At 40.8% G+C, this 17,609-nt stretch overlaps 1 protein-coding gene across 9 annotated transcripts in view; it reads left to right on the plus strand.

The window, feature by feature from the left end:
• Positions 1-17,609, plus strand: part of TIAM1 (TIAM Rac1 associated GEF 1) — a 154,868-nt gene that overhangs the window by 127,084 nt on the left and 10,175 nt on the right. For 5 of the 9 annotated variants that reach the window (XM_031051470.2, XM_031051469.2, XM_031051466.2 and 2 more), the window contains 7 exons: positions 2,665-2,771; positions 11,454-11,633; positions 12,062-12,130; positions 12,467-12,592; positions 14,227-14,335; positions 16,537-16,716; positions 16,833-16,951. In XM_031051470.2, coding sequence (XP_030907330.2) covers positions 2,665-2,771; positions 11,454-11,633; positions 12,062-12,130; positions 12,467-12,592; positions 14,227-14,335; positions 16,537-16,716; positions 16,833-16,951 — 890 coding nt within the window. Of the gene's footprint in view, positions 1-2,664; positions 2,772-7,224; positions 7,356-11,453; positions 11,634-12,061; positions 12,131-12,466; positions 12,593-14,226; positions 14,336-16,536; positions 16,717-16,832; positions 16,952-17,609 lie in introns of those variants that run through there. The other 4 variants (XM_031051467.2, XM_005151645.3, XM_031051468.2 and 1 more) reach the window with 4 other exon arrangements.

Here is a 17,609-nt window from a genome sequence, read left to right on the forward strand (position 1 = left end):
AATAAAATGATGTAATGAACCTGACAGAAACGGGATGGTAACTGGAAAGTATTACAAGCCAAGAACATGCAGCGTTATTGAACTGATAGCCTGAGTTTAACAATCAGCAGATAAACCTGCTAAAGTCAACATTGGCTTTGGCAGCTTAAGACATTAGAAATACCCTGAGCACTTGTGCTGTGACTACTCATTAAGGCATAAGTGAAAGATTGCTGTCTACTGGGTAAAGCGTTTATACTGCAGGAAACAGATTAAGTGGTGTTTTAATATACAGGAAAAGAAAAAGTGGTAGCTTAAAAGCAAAAGCCAAAACCCCCAAACAAACATTATTTGCCTTGGCCTGGGTGAGAAACAGCTGTAAGATGTTTTTCTCACAGCTAATAATGGGGAATTAATTGCAGTGAAAAAACACACACTGCCCAAAACAAATTATGACACATAGCACATATATTTCCCTCTTATTTTTAATGGCTAGCTTAAGGGTTTTAAGATTTTTTTCACACATTAATAGAGAAATCAGAATGATGATAGTCTGAGTTGTTAAAATCTGGGAAAGGCTCAGAAAACCTAATTCCTTACAGAAAAAAACACTTTTTCAAATAGATTCTGTGTTGCCAAACCACCCCCACAGGTCCATCTTCCTTAAAGGTAAACCCTATCTTTTCAGAAGAGAAGCATGTCTTCCAAATCTCAGCTACGAACTACCCTTAATGTCCTTTTAATTTCACTTGATGTCTGGTGTAGCTCCATCCAGTATGCAGAATATGATCTGAATTTATTTCTAGATATTTGAATTCCAATTTTTCCAAATTATTTCTAGACTTCACAAATATTGTGCAGTATTTCCACAACTCTGCAATTTGTATGTGGTAGCTGAAAGCTTGCAAGAACAGCAGCTGGAAGTTGGGTATTGAGGAACCCAGACCTGGATCTGTGCTCTCAGTCCTGATGCAGAGAACCTTACCTAGGATGTAACATTGTGCGTTAACATGAAACTCTTTGAAAGAAGAGCTGTGGCTTTTGAGTTGCAGTGAAGGGACTGAGAAAAGCAGAATTTTTCTTACCCACTTAGGAAGCATATTTCTTAGAGACTATCCTTTCTATGTAATGTATTTCATTACAGTATAAATATAAACAAATACACTAGATGTGTGTAATCATGGTTTGTTTTTTAAAAATGTCCTAATTTTAAAACAGCTTGCCGTTTTGTCTGAATCTAAAAGGCCATCCATGCTATTATAGTCCTTTTGGACAAACCACACAGTGTTTAACTGAAATATATCAGTGTAACAGATGTGTATTATCATCATTGTGGCCTTTTCACTCACAATATTGCTATCTAGTCAAATGCTCCTTATAGACAAATAGATATTACTTACCTAAATTGAAACGTTTAATTGAAAAATAGCAAGTAACATCAGAGTCAGCATGGGACTAACAGAAATGGTGCTTCATATGATGTACTGGATCATTATTAATCTGTCTAAAATGTCAAGTGTTTCAGCCTAGTAGTGAATAGGAGGGGATGGCTGCTGGACCACTGGGTGCTGACAATATCATAGTGTGCTGTTGTGTTGCTTTTATTTGTAGGGCTAGCAAACAAACAAAGAGCACTTGTTTTAAAAACAATCTATTCTGCTACAGAAAAGGGTCAATTTACCACCAAAATGTTTAAATGCTACGTGCTACCAATACAGACAAGAATTATGTTCATTGTTTGTTGAGTCTTGGGTTCTGACCTTTGGTTAGGCTTTTCTGCATTACCTGAAGAATAAATAGAATGAAATAAAAGGTGTAATCCCTGGTGGGACATTCATTGTCCTATTTGTGTGGCAGGATGGAGGTGTTATTTTCTGTGAAGACTGGCTAAGGTATAGTAATACTACATCTACAGGTATTTGAGTCAGAGAATTAGATCTCCCCAGAAGTTATATGTGCACAAAGCTCTCACAATGGGTTTAATTCTTTCTTTTGTCACTTGCAGGTAATTCATCATTTACTTACAATAAGCAAAGGAGTTATTAGCTGTATCAACAACATAGTCTCCAAAACAGTGCTCAGGTATAGGGTTATTGCCACATAATGATGGAAATGAAATTTAGTTTTCAGTTAATGTAACAGACTCCTAAAGCCTTCTAAACTAGGGTTAATTTCCTTAAATATCAACACAGAAACTCAGTAGTGGGTGTGTTAGGCCAAAAAATGCAAGCAGCTTAAATTCATCACATTCAACTTAACTCAGAGAAAGGGCTGTCCCAAGACTTGCTTCTTGGCACAGCCTGCCTGTTCACATGCTGCAGTTTCCATTTGAAATCGCTGAAGTATAAAGGCAGACAATTACTGCCAGCCAAGAAATTAATACTAAGTGTAAGAATTTCAGTGTGGCATTTTAGGCTTATCTCTGAATCGGCTTTCATGGTTACTAACTAAATAGTGTGTGTGGTCATAACCTATTTATTTTTACACCTGTAGTTAAACCTGGCCCCAGCTTTAAACTGAGGTAGTCTTTTGAGGTCATTGGGTGCTTATGGCATAACATCTTGTTAGCATGTACTTGTGTGCAGGATGGTGCCTGGCCCTCCAGGGGAACTCCATGTCTTCTGCACCCAGTTTTTTGAATTTCTGGAAACTCTGATTGTATTTTCACATGCATCTCAATTTCAGCAGGGCACTTATACTCCGGCGATGCGGACAGCTCTGTTGAGACAGCTCCAGAGGAGGCAGAAGCACAAGACTTAGAGTCATCTGACGAGGCCGATAAGATGAGCAAGGTGAGAAAGTTTCATTTTCACATGACAAGGAGTGAAGGCACGATACAGTCACAGCTGATGTGCTACCTTCACAGCTGCACATGAGCTTTCCTGGGAAAATGTTAATTTTACTTGAAGGTGTTTACAGATAATACCGAGTGTAACAAATTACAGCTCTGATTATGGTACATCACTATCTATTAAGACTACTGCCCTTTTTCTAGGGTTGGTTTACTTCTTTGGTATCTTGTGATAATATTTCCACATAGTTTTAAATAGACTGGTTTATTACCTCCTTCACCAGAGCAGGGCGGCTAAACTAATAGATCAGGTGCATTACTATGATTTCTTATTCTTTCTTGATCTCTGAACATAGGAGAAATATAAGTTAAACAGTACTTCCTTAAATCAATAGTATAGCACACATGCTAGTTTTTAAATGCAAAGTAATTATAGCCAATCTACCTCAAATTGAAGAAAAACTCTCCAATTACAGCTAAGAGGTTGTGCAAATGGATTGTTAATTGCCATCTATTAAGGGATGGGTTTTGCAGTGGTTGGTAGTTTGCACTTGCTCTGATGCTGAGGAGCTTTACACAGCATTAAGTGTGATGATCAAGTGAGTTTATTTTAAAGACACTGATTGCTTTTAGCTGTTTGTTGCACAGGTGATGGTGGGAGTTTACAGCTATTTTTCTCTGGAATTAATGATCTAATGAGAATCTGTCATTCAGTTTGTGCTCCTATACAGGTGTGTTTTTTTCTCAGCTCTTGTTTTAACTAAAATGTCTTACAGTGAGTTCTGAGCTGGTCCCTGTGCTATTCTACTTGTCATTGTAGCAAAAGGAAGGAAAGGACCTTGGCCTCTTGTTTCCTGATCTCTTATGTCATACTAGCCTGTAGTTTTGTCTTTGATAGCCACACAGTGGAAGTCAGATAACAGAAAACATTCCTATGCATGAAACACATGCAGAAAAGGTGATTACTTGTACAATTTGTTTCCAGATTTTATTACGGAACATTTCTTGTAAGTACAAAGAATTTCTTCTTCAGTAAGTGGAAGAGTTTGTTGATACTTCGGGATTTTTAACTGTAAATATGTGGGATTTTCATATGCTCTGAAAAGAGTCTCTTCTGCTGAAGCTGTGGAAGAGCACTGAACATAACACATTAATTGGGGAATAAGTGTTCTTGCTGTGTTTTCTGTAGCTTTCTATTTCTGAACTGTGTGACAGGCTGTGAGGTTCCATTTTGCATCTTGCCTCCTGGATCTTCAGAGTTGTAATTGCCTGAAGCAAGGCGTAAGGATTACACGATTAGCTCTGTGGCTCAGCAGATTTAGTTAAACTGAGAAATGTGCATTAGCAGCTCTAGTGCTTAATATTCATATATTGGAAGAGTAACTTGTAACTCTAACAAGCCTCGGTTTCCACTGAGAGGAACATCTTTCTGTAAATGAAATGTTGATAACAGTGTATGTTTTCTTTTAAAATTCAGAAATATTTCTAGTTTTGTTTGTGCGATACAGAGGGGAATGAGGCATTTTATTTCATATTCTGTTTGTTATGAAACAAACTGCTTTAAATGGTCTTCCATAAAAAAACGACATGTGTATATATAGTATATCTAACGTGCTTAATTTGGCAAACTGATGAATGCTGCTGTCCCTGTCCACATAGAGGAGCTGTGTACTAAGAGGGCTTTCTCCCTGATTCCTCTCTCACAAAAGCTACAGAGCCCCCCAGATTATTCTGCAATGCTTATATTCCAGTATATTGTAGAGGGGAAGAAACAAAAGCTCAGTGAATGGGTTTTCCTAATCCTCTGCTTTTCTTTGTGCTTGGGAAAGTTGATGTATGTGAGGAGTCTGTAACACGTGTGTTTCCATGGGAAGTCACCACCCGGCTGGTAGGGAGAGGAAAAAAGCAAAGGTGTTTTCCAGTCTGTGCACTGCCACACCTTTTCATGCTCCTAGGATTATGGTGCGGAAGATTAAGCCGATGTCCTCAGTGCTGTTATTTTTGTACATGGGAAGTGAAATACTCTGCCCTCATACCACCAGGAGGGGCATGTTTCCCTCTTTTGCCATTACTGCCCCAGCTTCCAGTCTCACTAAGATGGTGGAGTTCAGGGAAAGCTTTATCTTCTGCCCTTCTTGGCAAAAGCAGGATAGGAGAGGAAATCCATTTTAACTACATTGGAGCCTCCCAGCTAAAAGTGGAGTTCCCCTTCTTTCAGCGCAGATGCAGCATTAGCAGCTGAAGATCCAAAAATAGCGTTTGGGTTGTCTTCTGCCTTGTGATAGCATGATCCTGAGGCAGGGCTTAATCCTGCAAACACCACTGCTCTGTGCTGTGGTGCTGGCGGACTGCTCCTGCCCACAGAGCACTGCAGAGGAGGAAAGCTCTGAGCTTCTCTGAGGAAACTTCCCAGCTCTCCAACCAGCAAAGCGATCCTAGGGGAGAGTAAATAATTCATGGGAAAAGGAGAGGAATGCAGCACTGCAGGTCTCTTTCATCTGCTCCTGTAGCACAGGCTGGGTAGGCTTTTTGTGAAGGTAAGCTCTGTGAAATCCTACCAGAAGCTGGGCTTGGGTCCCTTCTGATTTACCTGTAGCTTTCCTATGTAAGTGATAGGTGGATGTATAACACAGGAGATACTTTAACATGCCTTCTTTTCTCCTCCTCCTCCCTCTTAGCTGTCTCTTTCCCTTCCCCCAGCCCAGCATGTGTGCACGTGGGTGTGTGTTTCCTTAGTAGGGGTGCTTTTGTTTCTTAATCTGCAGAAGTCTCCAAGCTGTGGACAGTGGTGAAGGATTTGGAGGATACACCAGTAGCTCTGAGGATTCCTCCTTTTTCTGGAAGTCTAATCTTCTGTATATCCTAAACACTTGGTCACATAAAATTTACTCATCCATCACTATTGTCAAAGTAATTATTATATGTATTTGTGTGTGTGTGTGTGTAAAAAAAAACAAGCAAAAATGAGATGTCTGTAAACTATTCTGGTAAAACACTAGAAACCCATTTCCAAGGTGAGTTGAGATGTTGGCAGTGCAGTGGTGTGGGATAGCTGTTGTTCCATGGATTCACTCCTTATCTAATTTCATGATGCTTTCCCTGCATCAGCCAGCCTTCCCAGGTATGGTATCTCTTTGGTTGAAATCTGTGTGATCAGTACCAAGCAGGTATGCTTTTTGGATGCAACTCTTTTCCTTTAAGCCATGCAACTGGAAGTGGCCTGAGTTGTGTTCCCAGTTGCTTCAGCTCTGGCATGGGCTCCTGACTTTCCTTTCTCTCCTCATTTCCTGTGGGAGCCAAGATGAGTATAGACCTAGGAAGAAGAATCAGGGGAATGTGGCCTCTATGCCACCTCTTCAGGCTGGTTTTCATCTAGCATATGAATTAAAGTTTCAGGCTGTTTATGACATCTGGATGGTATCCATCTGTCAGTCTCCAGTTCAACAGAATATTGGGAACCTTTCATAGCAGAGTCATTTCTTAAGTGGTCACTTGCCTCTGTGGTGAGCTGACTTTTTTGTCCATCTATATACTGTAGAATAAGTAGAGGTTCAAAGGAGGTATCCTGAAAACTGAGTTTATGTGTAAGCTCTTAATGTGCAGGTTACTGAAGGCTAAAATAGGTGTTGTGTTGCATCTCAAGATCAGTCTTTGTGCGTATTTTTTTTCCTGTAATGATCCTTTGAATTTAACTGAGGATGTGTTTAAAAATTGTCATCAGTTAAAATACTGCAGGACACTCATTTCTCCCTGTTTCTAATTAAAGACATCTGCTTCTTGCAATGAAAATGAATTACCTTGCAGCACTTGTGGCTGGGGGAGCATTCTGTAATGGGTTGTGTGTGTACATGCTTATAATATTTGGAGGTCTTTTTCTATTCAGCGAAAATAGGTCATCTTCTCTCTGCAGCATTATTCAAGACCAGAATTAAGTCTCAAAACCTTCAATGTATTGCAATAGATGTGAAAGGATTAAAACAGGGATTTGAAGGCTGTGTTCTCCAGTAGCGTAACTAGCTTTTTTAAGTTCTTTCAATTCTTCACCTCTGTCCCTTCAGATGTTTAATATTCTACAGCAGTGCCATTTGTAGCCAATCGGCTCATGCTCAGCCACAAGCAACAGACATTTATATTCCCAGGCTGCCTTCACCTCTGCTTTGCTGCATTTCAGCCTCTCTGCTGAAGTTTTGCTCTTAATGAGCCTATGACAAGCAGCATTGAGTTCTCAGCTTCGACCAGTAGCCGGCTCTTAATTCCAGCTGATGTGGTGAGCTAACGAGGCCGGCAGCAAATGACACATGCGGAAAAGCTTTGCTCAGGGAAATATTGTCACTGCCTTTCCTTATGAAAATGCAGCCATCTTCTGTGTTGTGTGCCAAGTAAGCAGCACAGAGTATCTGTCTGGAGTGGGGAAGCCTTTCGGATCAGCTGAATATGTGGAGAACTGGGATTTTGCTCCTAGATGAGTGACAGCTCTGGCAATACTGCCCTTGCAGCGATGTCGGCTCTTTGGAGAGTTAACCGTAAAGTCAAGACTGAAAGCGCTGGGAAAGCTGGTGACTCTCTGTACCGTATGCTGTATTTGGTGAGCAGATCTACTGTGCAATGTGACTAGTCTAAGTAATTAGCTGTTAAATGAATTTTCATGTTTTAATTTTCAGGATATGAATTTGAGGCTGAGCTGTGTATACCCTGTAGAGGCTTTTTGTTATTGTGGAATGTCATTAGCAGTCCTGGCAATGCATGAAAGGATGCAATTTGCCTGAGTTTTGTTTGGGAGATCAATACCGCTTAGAGTTTGTTATCTGCGGCAGAACAGAGGTGCTGCATGCCATTCCAGGGGACAGTCTGCCTGATGCCCAGGCACCCATATGTCTTTAAACAGTAAGTGCAGGAGAAAATGGCACTTAGCTTTCAAAGCTATAGGGCAGGAAGCCAAAACTCCCTACTGTGGGGAGCACCACCATGCTTGATGAGTTTAAAGACTTGTTCATCCTGCATGGGGAGGATGAGTTTAGCTTCTCAGCTGAGCCCCCTGCAGAGAAGGGGTTAATGAACTTGCAAAATAAACTTAGCACTACAGCCCTGTTGTGCCAACTCTCCATCTCATTTTAAGGTTCCTAGTCGGAATTGCTTGCAGAATTGTGCCTGAAGTGTGATGCTGTAATTCTCCTAGAGAAATCCTGGTTCAGTGATGCCATTGTCACAGCTGCCAAACAGATCTGGTACTGAGGAGATAAAAAGATCTGTTTCTGTTCCAGACCTTTCCTACTCTTTCTGCTTTCCCTAGGAAAACAGGGACACAGAAGCTTTTGTCAATACTGTGTGAGAGTTTTCATCAAAACAGCAGTATTCTGACCCTCCCTGGCTGTAATATGCATCCACTTTCTGTCTAGAAATTAATTTTTTATGTTAAGGTAAATAGAAGGCAGACAGGATGAGGTTCAGGAATGAAACAAGACAGTTGTCACAGATGGAGTCATGAGCTTCTCTCAAAGAGAGAAGCAACTATATTGACACAAAATAGTAAGTTAAGAATGTGCAACAGTAAATGCAACTGGTTTAACAAGATTTGATAGCAAGGTACACTTATTTACCTCATAGAGGTCAGGGTCAGACAAAACAGTCAGGGGAACCTTCCCTTGAGTAATGAGGTTTAGAAAGGACTATTGCTTTCTAAACGCCTCAGAGAGGAAACTTAGGTACAGCTAGGTCCAGAGTTAGTCCCAGACTTTGTCAGTGGTTTATGTCTCAAGAATTATATATGTGCAACCAATCCTCTATGCCAGTTAGCCATGATGTCAAAATTTAACATGCTGTTAATCGATTACTGAGGATCTGTTGCAGCAAGGAATCTCTCAACCTCAAGGAGTAACCTTGAGAGGTGTCCTTAGTCAAGGGGAGATTCTGGCTTGCAGCCTGCTGCCATACAGGAAAGCTCAATTGGCCCTGGGCTATCCACTGTTTATAGAGAAAGGTGATTGACTTATATTTGCATACCAGCAAGACATTTGGGTCACTGTTCCAGACAGTTCTTGGCTACTGTGTTGCCATCTATCCCCCCAAGGTCCAGAGTAAGCAGGATGCAGCCATCACAACCCCCTTGGTTGTGATGGCTTAAGCCAGGTGTGGACAGGCACACAGCCACAACAGTTTGTTCAAGGAACAAGCAAGAGAAGCCGCTCGTGGACACTGTTGTGCTGGAGGCTTTTTGTCTGTCCCAAGAATGTCAGGTGAGTAAAACTTGGGAAAAAAAAAGTTGTGAGGCCAGGCAGTGGCAAGGCAAAGCTTGGTTGCTGCTGGCTGGAGCTGGGCATGGCTGAAGTCAGGGAGTGGTTTATTAAGTGTGCAGAAGTGGAGATAAGGCCTTTAAAAGTCTTATCCACTTCCTTTTTGGCATATTCCTTCTGGAGCAGACTGTGTGCCTGTATGACAGTTATCCAATTTTCAGCTACTTGTTAGTGTTTAGCTGGTGTTTCATGGTGTAAGTGGATTTTCGCTCTCTTTCTGGGTGACCCATCTTTCCCTGCAGTTGAAGCGAAACTTATTGCAAGTGCATGCACAGTATGGTGAGCTGTCTGCAAAGTATCAAGCATGAACTGCTTAAAATACTTAGTTTATTTTTGGACATTGTTTCCATGCTGTGTTTTATATGAATAAAATTAGTTATAATGTATATTGGCTCTTAAAATGCCACTAGATATGTCTTCCTCACATATTATTTCACAGAATAGTTGCAACAATGCTAAGCATTTCTCAGCTTGCATATCCTGCATATCCTGAGTCTCTGCAGGTTCACATTAACATACATTAATTGTCAGCTCTTTATCCCTTGCCAGCAGAGCAGGTAACTTAGGCAGGGTGGGTTTTTTTTGCCTGTGCTGAAGTCATGCTTTAACCTACTGAACTTTGTGGATTTGGAGCTGCTGGGATCAAAATCACACCTGTTGAAATCTAATGCAGGCTTAATCTAAAAGTTTGGGTATGGCTTATACTTAAGAGTACAATGAGTACAGGTGGAGTCTTGCTGAGAAATAAAGGAATTACTTTGAGTAATAAATCTGAGCCCTCAGTGGCACATGTCATTACCAGAAGCTGATTAAGTTGGAAATAGGCTGGTTCAAATCGCTGTTTCTTCCTGCCCTCAACTTACAACAATTTCTCTCTTCCTCATCAGAGTTAAACCTTAGATACTGAAGATTAATATTTTTCCTATAATAAACAGTGTCCAAGAGGCATTTTTATATAAACAGTCAGTTACAATTAATTTGTCCTCAGGAAAATTATCCTCTGGATGATAAGCATCTTTACTAATATGCCTTGTAGTGGTACACTCTGATGAGCACTTACCCCCATTAAGATACCTTTAAGGAAAGCAACTGTATTATGTCAGAAAATCCTTTAGTTATCACAAGCATGGTTAATGCTCTTCTGGGGCTTCATGGCACTGTAGGTGCACTGAGAAGGAAAGATGGCCTTGCATGAGGGACTGTGCAGCTTAAAAAATGCAGAGATTTTTTCAGCACTGGGTCATCACGAAGGTGTAGGGTAGTGCAGGTTCTGCCTGAGGTTGTTGCTACCAGCTGGAGGGTGGGAGTGATCTCCCAAGGGTCAGGCCTCTGCCTCCCAACTGCGAGGTGATGATGTGGTTTGTTGTGTTGTTTTGGTTGTTATCTCTCTGCATATTCTCTGTTTGAACAGGCTAATTTTGAATCAGTTATTTTAGTCCGAATTGGTAGGCTATGGAGGCAGTGCTGGGAAGGCACTAAATCTGGATTGAGATACCATGGCTGCAATGAGACACAAGAAGATTGGAGAGGTGTGATAACGTGCAGCAGTTCTTTTCCCTCCTGTGCCCCCTCCAGGTCTCTGGGAGGGATGGAGACAAGGGCAGTTGCTGCTTTGGCAACCCTGGAAGCCTGGGGCTGTTGTCATTGACACCAGAGACTATACCTGCTCCAAACTTTCCAGCATAAAACAAACGATGCTGTACTGTGATCGAACACCAGGAGGTGAAGAGGGGATAACTGTATATATAGACAGCTGATGAAACATTAAAGAAACCACCTATATCTAGCAGGTCTGAAAAACCTGACTTACAGGGAAGAAATTCACCCTGCAAAGCTTGTTTCTAGGCACAGAACAGATACACGGTTTCCCAAAGAGCTTGCGTTTGAAGCCTTGAGAGGCTTTGGTTCCCCAGATGGCTCTGCTTCCCTGAAAAACAGCTTAAATGTTTTCTGTATCCCTGTTGTCTCCTTGGTTATGTTGACACAGGACTTTTGCAAAGTAGATTAGCAAACTGGCAGAGGGCTGGAGTGTGTGTTTATTTGCACAGTCATTTTTGGTTCCATTCTTGAGCCTTGTTTGTTTTTCAATCTTAAGTGCTGGACAGCTTATTTTAATTAAAGTTCATGCTTATCCGAAACCAGGAATGTTATTGAACAGCACTTCAATTAACTTGAGTTGTGCAACTTTTCCCACCACCCCCTTCCTGAGTCCCCAGTCACTGAGAGATAGGATAGACAGATACGTGAAATTATGTGTGTACTTCTGGATTTTGGCACCTGCTAAAAAGCCCCAGTCTGCAACTGCTTAACTGCAAAGGCTTCTCAGCTCCATCGTTCCTATAGGTCTTACTTAAAATATTACCGCTGGTCTTTCCTCTTCCTTCTTTTTAAAGAGTACAGAGCAGGTCGCTGCTTTCTGTCGCAGTCTGCATGAAATGAACCCTTCTGATTCAAGTGCTCATCCTCAGGAATTTACAGGACCCCAGCTGGCCACCATGAGACAACTCACAGATGCAGATAAACTGCGAAAGGTCATCTGTGAACTTCTCGAGACAGAGCGCACCTATGTCAAAGTAAGGGATCTCAGTGTGTTGTTTTCTCCTTCTGGAAAATTTTGTTAGTTTCTTCTCTAATACTTCAAATTATGTTTCATGCATGTATCTCTTAATTAACTTACTACTCTAGGGACAGATTTTAGAATTAAATGTAATTTAAATGGCTGAAAAAAGTAGGTTTACCAAATTCTTCATGCTGTCATTTTGAAATTACTTAGATGGTGTTCAAAGGAGCACTGCTAAGTGAGATCCAGTATTGATTTTCTAAATAAAACTGTGTAAAAGTTTCCTTTTACTCCCCTAAATTTTGTGAGATCTGATTATTTTATCTTATGTGTGTAAGGGAAAAATTCATAGGCTAGGTAAATGGTGATCTTTGCTACTTTAGTAAATATTCAAAGGCAGTTTTTTGTACCAACATGGGAGTCTTTTTCTGATTTTTTTAGGACTTAAATTGTCTAATGGAGAGATACCTGAAGCCTCTACAAAAAGAAACGTTCCTCACACCAGATGAGGTATGTTAATACCTGTTGCTTATCTTTTTTGCTAGATAGCTTACGCACATCCCTCTGCTTCACCCACCCCCCCCCCCCCCCCAGCTTGACTTGCTTGTCTGAGCAAGGGCTATCAAGACATTTTGAATTCTATTTCTTGTAAGACTGAGTAGAATATAAAAGTACTGCTCAGTAATGTACAGTCTGCAGGGTTATGTTGTTTGGGTTTTCTTTGCATGGTATCACACTGATCACACAATTGGACTGAGAATATCTAGAAAATGTGATTTAGCTGCAAAGTGATACTTTCAGCATCTTGCTTTTTTGTTTTGTTTGTTGTTTCTTTCCCCTTACTAGCTGGACGTTCTCTTTGGGAATCTGACTGAAATGGTAGCATTCCAGGTAGAGTTCTTGAAAACTCTTGAAGATGGAGTAAGGCTGGTTCCAGACCTGGAAAAGCTTGAAAAAGTTGAGCAATTTAAGGTAATCTCCTTGTTTACATTCCAAGTAGTCCTTTAACAGTCGTCATGTTACTTGTCTGACTGCTGTCACTGTTAATGTAAAAACCTACATCTATTTACTCAGGAATAATTTTTAATGAATACTGGAGCTATTTGGAATACATACTGTGACAATTGTAGTTTATGCTACATTTAGCCATATAGAGCACTGGAAATCTGTAATGCCATGTGCTTTTAGATGCTATTCTTGCCCTTCTGCCAGATTTCACGTCTCAGGCAATTAGGAAAAGCTAGAACTGGGAAGTTCCATAAAATATTTGTTCTGACAAGTCTAATGTAGTAGTTCAGAAGCCCACTAGAACTATAAAATAAATTCTGTCTTTGGGCTTTTGATGTATAGCAGAAATGTATGGCAGATAGCTTCAACTATCAGCAGTTGTGCATCAAATGTAGAAATGTAAGCTAAAGACATATAAACTTAATCTTAAAAGTGTGGAAACAGAGATTTTGGTTTATATCTACTGCAGTGATGTACTAGATTTATGGCAAGTAGCTAACACAATGTTTTGTCTTCGGGGAATTTTACTCTTTCTTTGAGCACTCACCTTGGTAGAGGACAGGATGACTTGATGCATAATAATAATTCCACTAGGATTGCTCTTCAGCTAATACACAGCCCTGGAAGAACTACTGAAAGAATTTGTCTTTTGTGCATGTCTGACTTTGCCATCAGGTGCTTATTTTAAAATAAGCAGCAGTCACAAACGCTGCCCTTGTGTAACTAGAGCACAGCCTTTGTTTTTTAGGAAATGTTTCCTTAGTTGAGAGCACAGAGACACTTTTTTAGTGGATGAAGCGTCTGTGACCACTGTGTGTCCTGAGCTTTGAGAGGGAAGTGTGGAAGATGCCTTCTTATGGAGAGAACTCTGTCTTCTGAGTGCTTTTGCTTCCACGTCTTTCTATAAGAAGTGCATCAGCTTCATTTTGAGTTCTGTCCTGTGGGTATTGCCTCACAGCATTGGGCAAAATGGTATTTCAGGGCTTCCTTTTTTCAGTTCTGTAGTTTGCTTCCCTCTGCTGACTGCAGGCAAGTTGCATATGTGTTGTCTCACCTCCCCCCCCCCCATGTTGTCTTGTTCCTAAGTGGGCAGGAGACAAATGCCTCACTGTGGCATAGACATCTTAGAGACTGTGTTTGGTCCTTAACACAAACTTATATTCAAAAGAATAAGACCTTGGTGTGTTTGTGCAGAGGGTAATAGTCTTGCATGCACCTTCTTAGTGTCTTTATCAATGACAAAGTCAGATATATCCAGTCCTTTCTGCGGTTTCTGGTCATTACTTAAATCAATAAGGTTTTGAGGTCAAGCATTTAAATACAGTTCTGGAGCTGTGATCCTAGTTCCATCTGGAGTCAGTAGTATCTCTAGATTGATTTAACTGGAACTGGGCTAACGATGTTAATCATGTAGCCTGAATCCAGATGCTAAGGCTAGGCCTGTTTCTTGCTAGATAGGGTGAAAACACTCTAAAAATGCAGTGTCCTGTCATCCAGAAGACCTGGCAGAAGGGAAAATAACTTAACTGGCTTTCATGTGCTTTTTTTCCTAATGCCTTTTTTGTTGTTTTGTTGTTTGTTTGTTTTCTTAATCCTAGAAAGTGTTGTTTTCCTTGGGTGGATCCTTTCTTTACTATGCTGACCGGTTCAAGCTGTACAGTGCCTTCTGTGCCAGCCACACAAAAGTCCCTAAAGTACTGGTGAAAGGTAAGAACCACATGCTGAACAGACAGATCTGGGCATACAGAGAAAGATGTGTCAGCAACTTCTTGGTTTAAGCTGGTGCAGGTTGTCCTTGTGGGTGATGAGAGATGGCTACTGTACCCCAAACCATGCAACTTGCAAGGATGAGTTGTGGTGGAGGAATGGGGGCACACATGTGCCTGGTTGCTTTCCAAGAGCCTTCACAGTAAGCAACAGCATTTGGCCTGAGAGGCTGCAGAGAGCTCTGTGCCATGGGTGTTCTTGGACCACCATCGATGTAATGGTACCTGGGTGGCTCATAACAAGAGGTCATTCACCTCACGGGTAGGTCTGTCCCCCCTTTCCCCCCCAGTTATTTTATTCTTCCCTGATATGTTTAGTTTCTCTTCAGTCATGTGAGAAGTGGAAAGGTTTCATAAATGGGCCATGTAGTGTGTGCTAAAGGATCTCTGTGTACTTTGGAACCAGTAGTAGTGACTCTTGTAAAGACCTCTGGATCCTCCTACAGTTTGTGCTGTGAATCCTTGCTGTGAATCCCACTGAAGCTCTGGCTGATGTGGTTGAATGCTGATACCCACTAGGAAAGATCAGCCTGGGAGAATGTTTTATGGGAGCTGTCTACATATATTAACTTCACTATGCTCTGTCTCCCCTCTATTCTTCCTCTCACCTTTGTTTCAATTTGGCTGAGAAGTTTCCATGTGCTAGCAGAGCTTGGCTTGCTGAGATGAAGATAAATGAATTGTGGTCTGGCTTATAAATGCTCATGGGCCTCCTTGCCTTGGAGTGATGCTTTTTCCCCTGTGAAAGTTAATCTCTTGGAGTTACCAGTGCTTCATGCAATTCATTTTTGGCCAAGACATTAAATAAACAAATGTTTCCAGTTGTAGGGGCAACGTCATTAGGGAGGAGCTTCTATTCTTTTCAAAGAACATCTGGATGCCTGACAATCAGAAGTTTTGGTGTTTGTTTTAGTTTCTTGGTTGGTTTGGTTTTGTTTGGGGGTTTGGTTTTGTTTTTTTTGCTGTGGACATTTTTTTTTTAATTTCTACTTATAAATTCTTATTTACCACGCTGCAAAGAATACTTGGCAGCTCTGTGGAATGCATGAATAAATGATGTGTTGCTAGTCACATCCATGCTTTCTTTTGGCATCATTTTGTTAGACGTTAATGTTAACGCTGTAGACTAGGTAGATGAGGTTTGTGTTGCTTTGCTTTTTCATTGCTAACTGTATTTACAAATGAGAAATGGTTATGTTTGAATTATGGCACAAACAGAACTTGACATTTTATTCCAATGATAAGTCTGGATAAGCCTGGGAGTGTATTTAAAGTGTAATTTGGTGTCCTCAGATGATGTGCAGGTGGCTTTTGAATTTGAAACTGAAGTTGCTTCATTGAAATCAGGTGACTATCTGCAAAAAACCCACCCAACCTTGGTAGAGAACATGGCCCTAATAAAAGCAATTGCGTGGAAATGTTCCTGCAGTGAATAATTTTAATGTCTAAAAAAAAAAAGGCACCTTCTCCATACTCCTTTCCCTATGTTCAAGTTTATGCTCCAGTGGAGGGAGCAACAGATGATATGGTACTTTTATAAATTGAATAGCAGTCAGATAGAAAAGATGATAGCAATCAGATGTACAGTCTACCTGTACTCTGAAATACAGTGTACTATCAGATGTTCGCTCCCTGCTGCCTCCATACTAGCTCTCGATTTTTGTTGTTCAGCACTGCATTTTAAGGTTTAATGAGATAACAATAACTAAACTCGCCAATATTACAGCATACCTGCGAGGCCAGACTCATGAGTACCAATTTCTTAAAAATACCCAATTTGAGCCTTTTCTTAAAGGAAACAGATGATTAAAACAATTCATGCTACTCTAAAATAGTTGCAAGGTCAACTCAATTTTCACTATTCACAGATATACTGTGGATAGTCTGTGGATAGTGAAAATAACAACTGTATGTATTGATACAGTAGGTGGGTGCCTGCTGTTAAATCATAAATAGCATATCTGTGGCAAAGTTTCAGAATTTATAACCTGAAGTACATAAATCCAATACTGTAGACTTGATAAATCTGCAATTCCTTGCAAAATGTTTCTGTATATATGAATTTAAAGCTGGAAAAATCACTTTATCAGAGCAACTTTTACAGTTTTTGATATATCCAATTGCTTCATTTTAATCTTCCAGCCAAGACAGACACTGCTTTCAAGGCATTTCTGGATGCTCAAAATCCTCGACGGCAGCACTCCTCCACACTGGAGTCTTACCTCATCAAACCCATCCAGCGGATTCTGAAATACCCTCTCCTGCTGAAGGAGCTCTTTGCTCTGACTGATGTAGACAGTGAAGAACATTATCACCTTGATGGTAGGCAGCTAACCTAAGTTGCTTTTCCCTGTTTAACCTCTGATCTGTAGCCCTCCTCCTTCTCCCTCTTCCTCTCAGAGGCTTAAAAATGCTTTTTTTCCCCCTCTTTCTTCTAGTGGCCATAAAAACAATGAACAAAGTTGCCAGCCACATTAATGAAATGCAAAAAATCCACGAAGAATATGGGGCAGTGTTTGACCAACTCATAGCAGAACAAACAGGGGAGAAAAAAGAGGTAACATGATGAAATTTAAGAGAAAAGGTCTGTTATTTTGGTGCCTGTAGCATGAATGTTAAATTGTATCAAGTATTTACCTTTCATGCTGTGTCATTTAAGTGCATCCTGGTGTAAATGGGTAAATCCCAATCCAATTCAAAAACTGGTTTTCCATGTATGATTCTGCAAGTGGGACCAATCTAAAAAAGCAGTGGGTTCATTCACCAGCATGAATTAAGCAATGCTGTGCTTGAGTCAAAATAACATCCTAACCTGCAGCTCACTATGATGATGTTCATGCCTTAGCTCTCCTTGTTCCACATAAGTAATTTCATCCCACCAGTCTGAGTGGACTGTCATGCTGAGGCAAGTCTGTACTTAGCTCTTTAGTCACTTTAAAGAAATCAAAATGTGAGGTGCAGTGTATGAGAAACTGCTGTGTCTCTTTTAGAAAGTGTGTTAGTGGGCTTGATACATGAGAGAGCCTTGGGCTTTGGTCTAGATGTGTCATATGGCACATACACAAACATGTGAAGATCCAGTGTGGCTCAGTACTGGCTGACCATCTCAGAAACCTGTGGAAGGTATTTTGAAGTTTCAGGCTGAGACCTGGACACTCCATTTACTGGTAAAACATAGGTCTGCAGTCCAGCAGCCCAGGGAATGAGGGTGGTGG

The sequence above is a fragment of the Melopsittacus undulatus genome, chromosome 2, assembly GCF_012275295.1.
Source record: "Melopsittacus undulatus isolate bMelUnd1 chromosome 2, bMelUnd1.mat.Z, whole genome shotgun sequence".
NCBI lineage: Eukaryota > Metazoa > Chordata > Aves > Psittaciformes > Psittaculidae > Melopsittacus > Melopsittacus undulatus.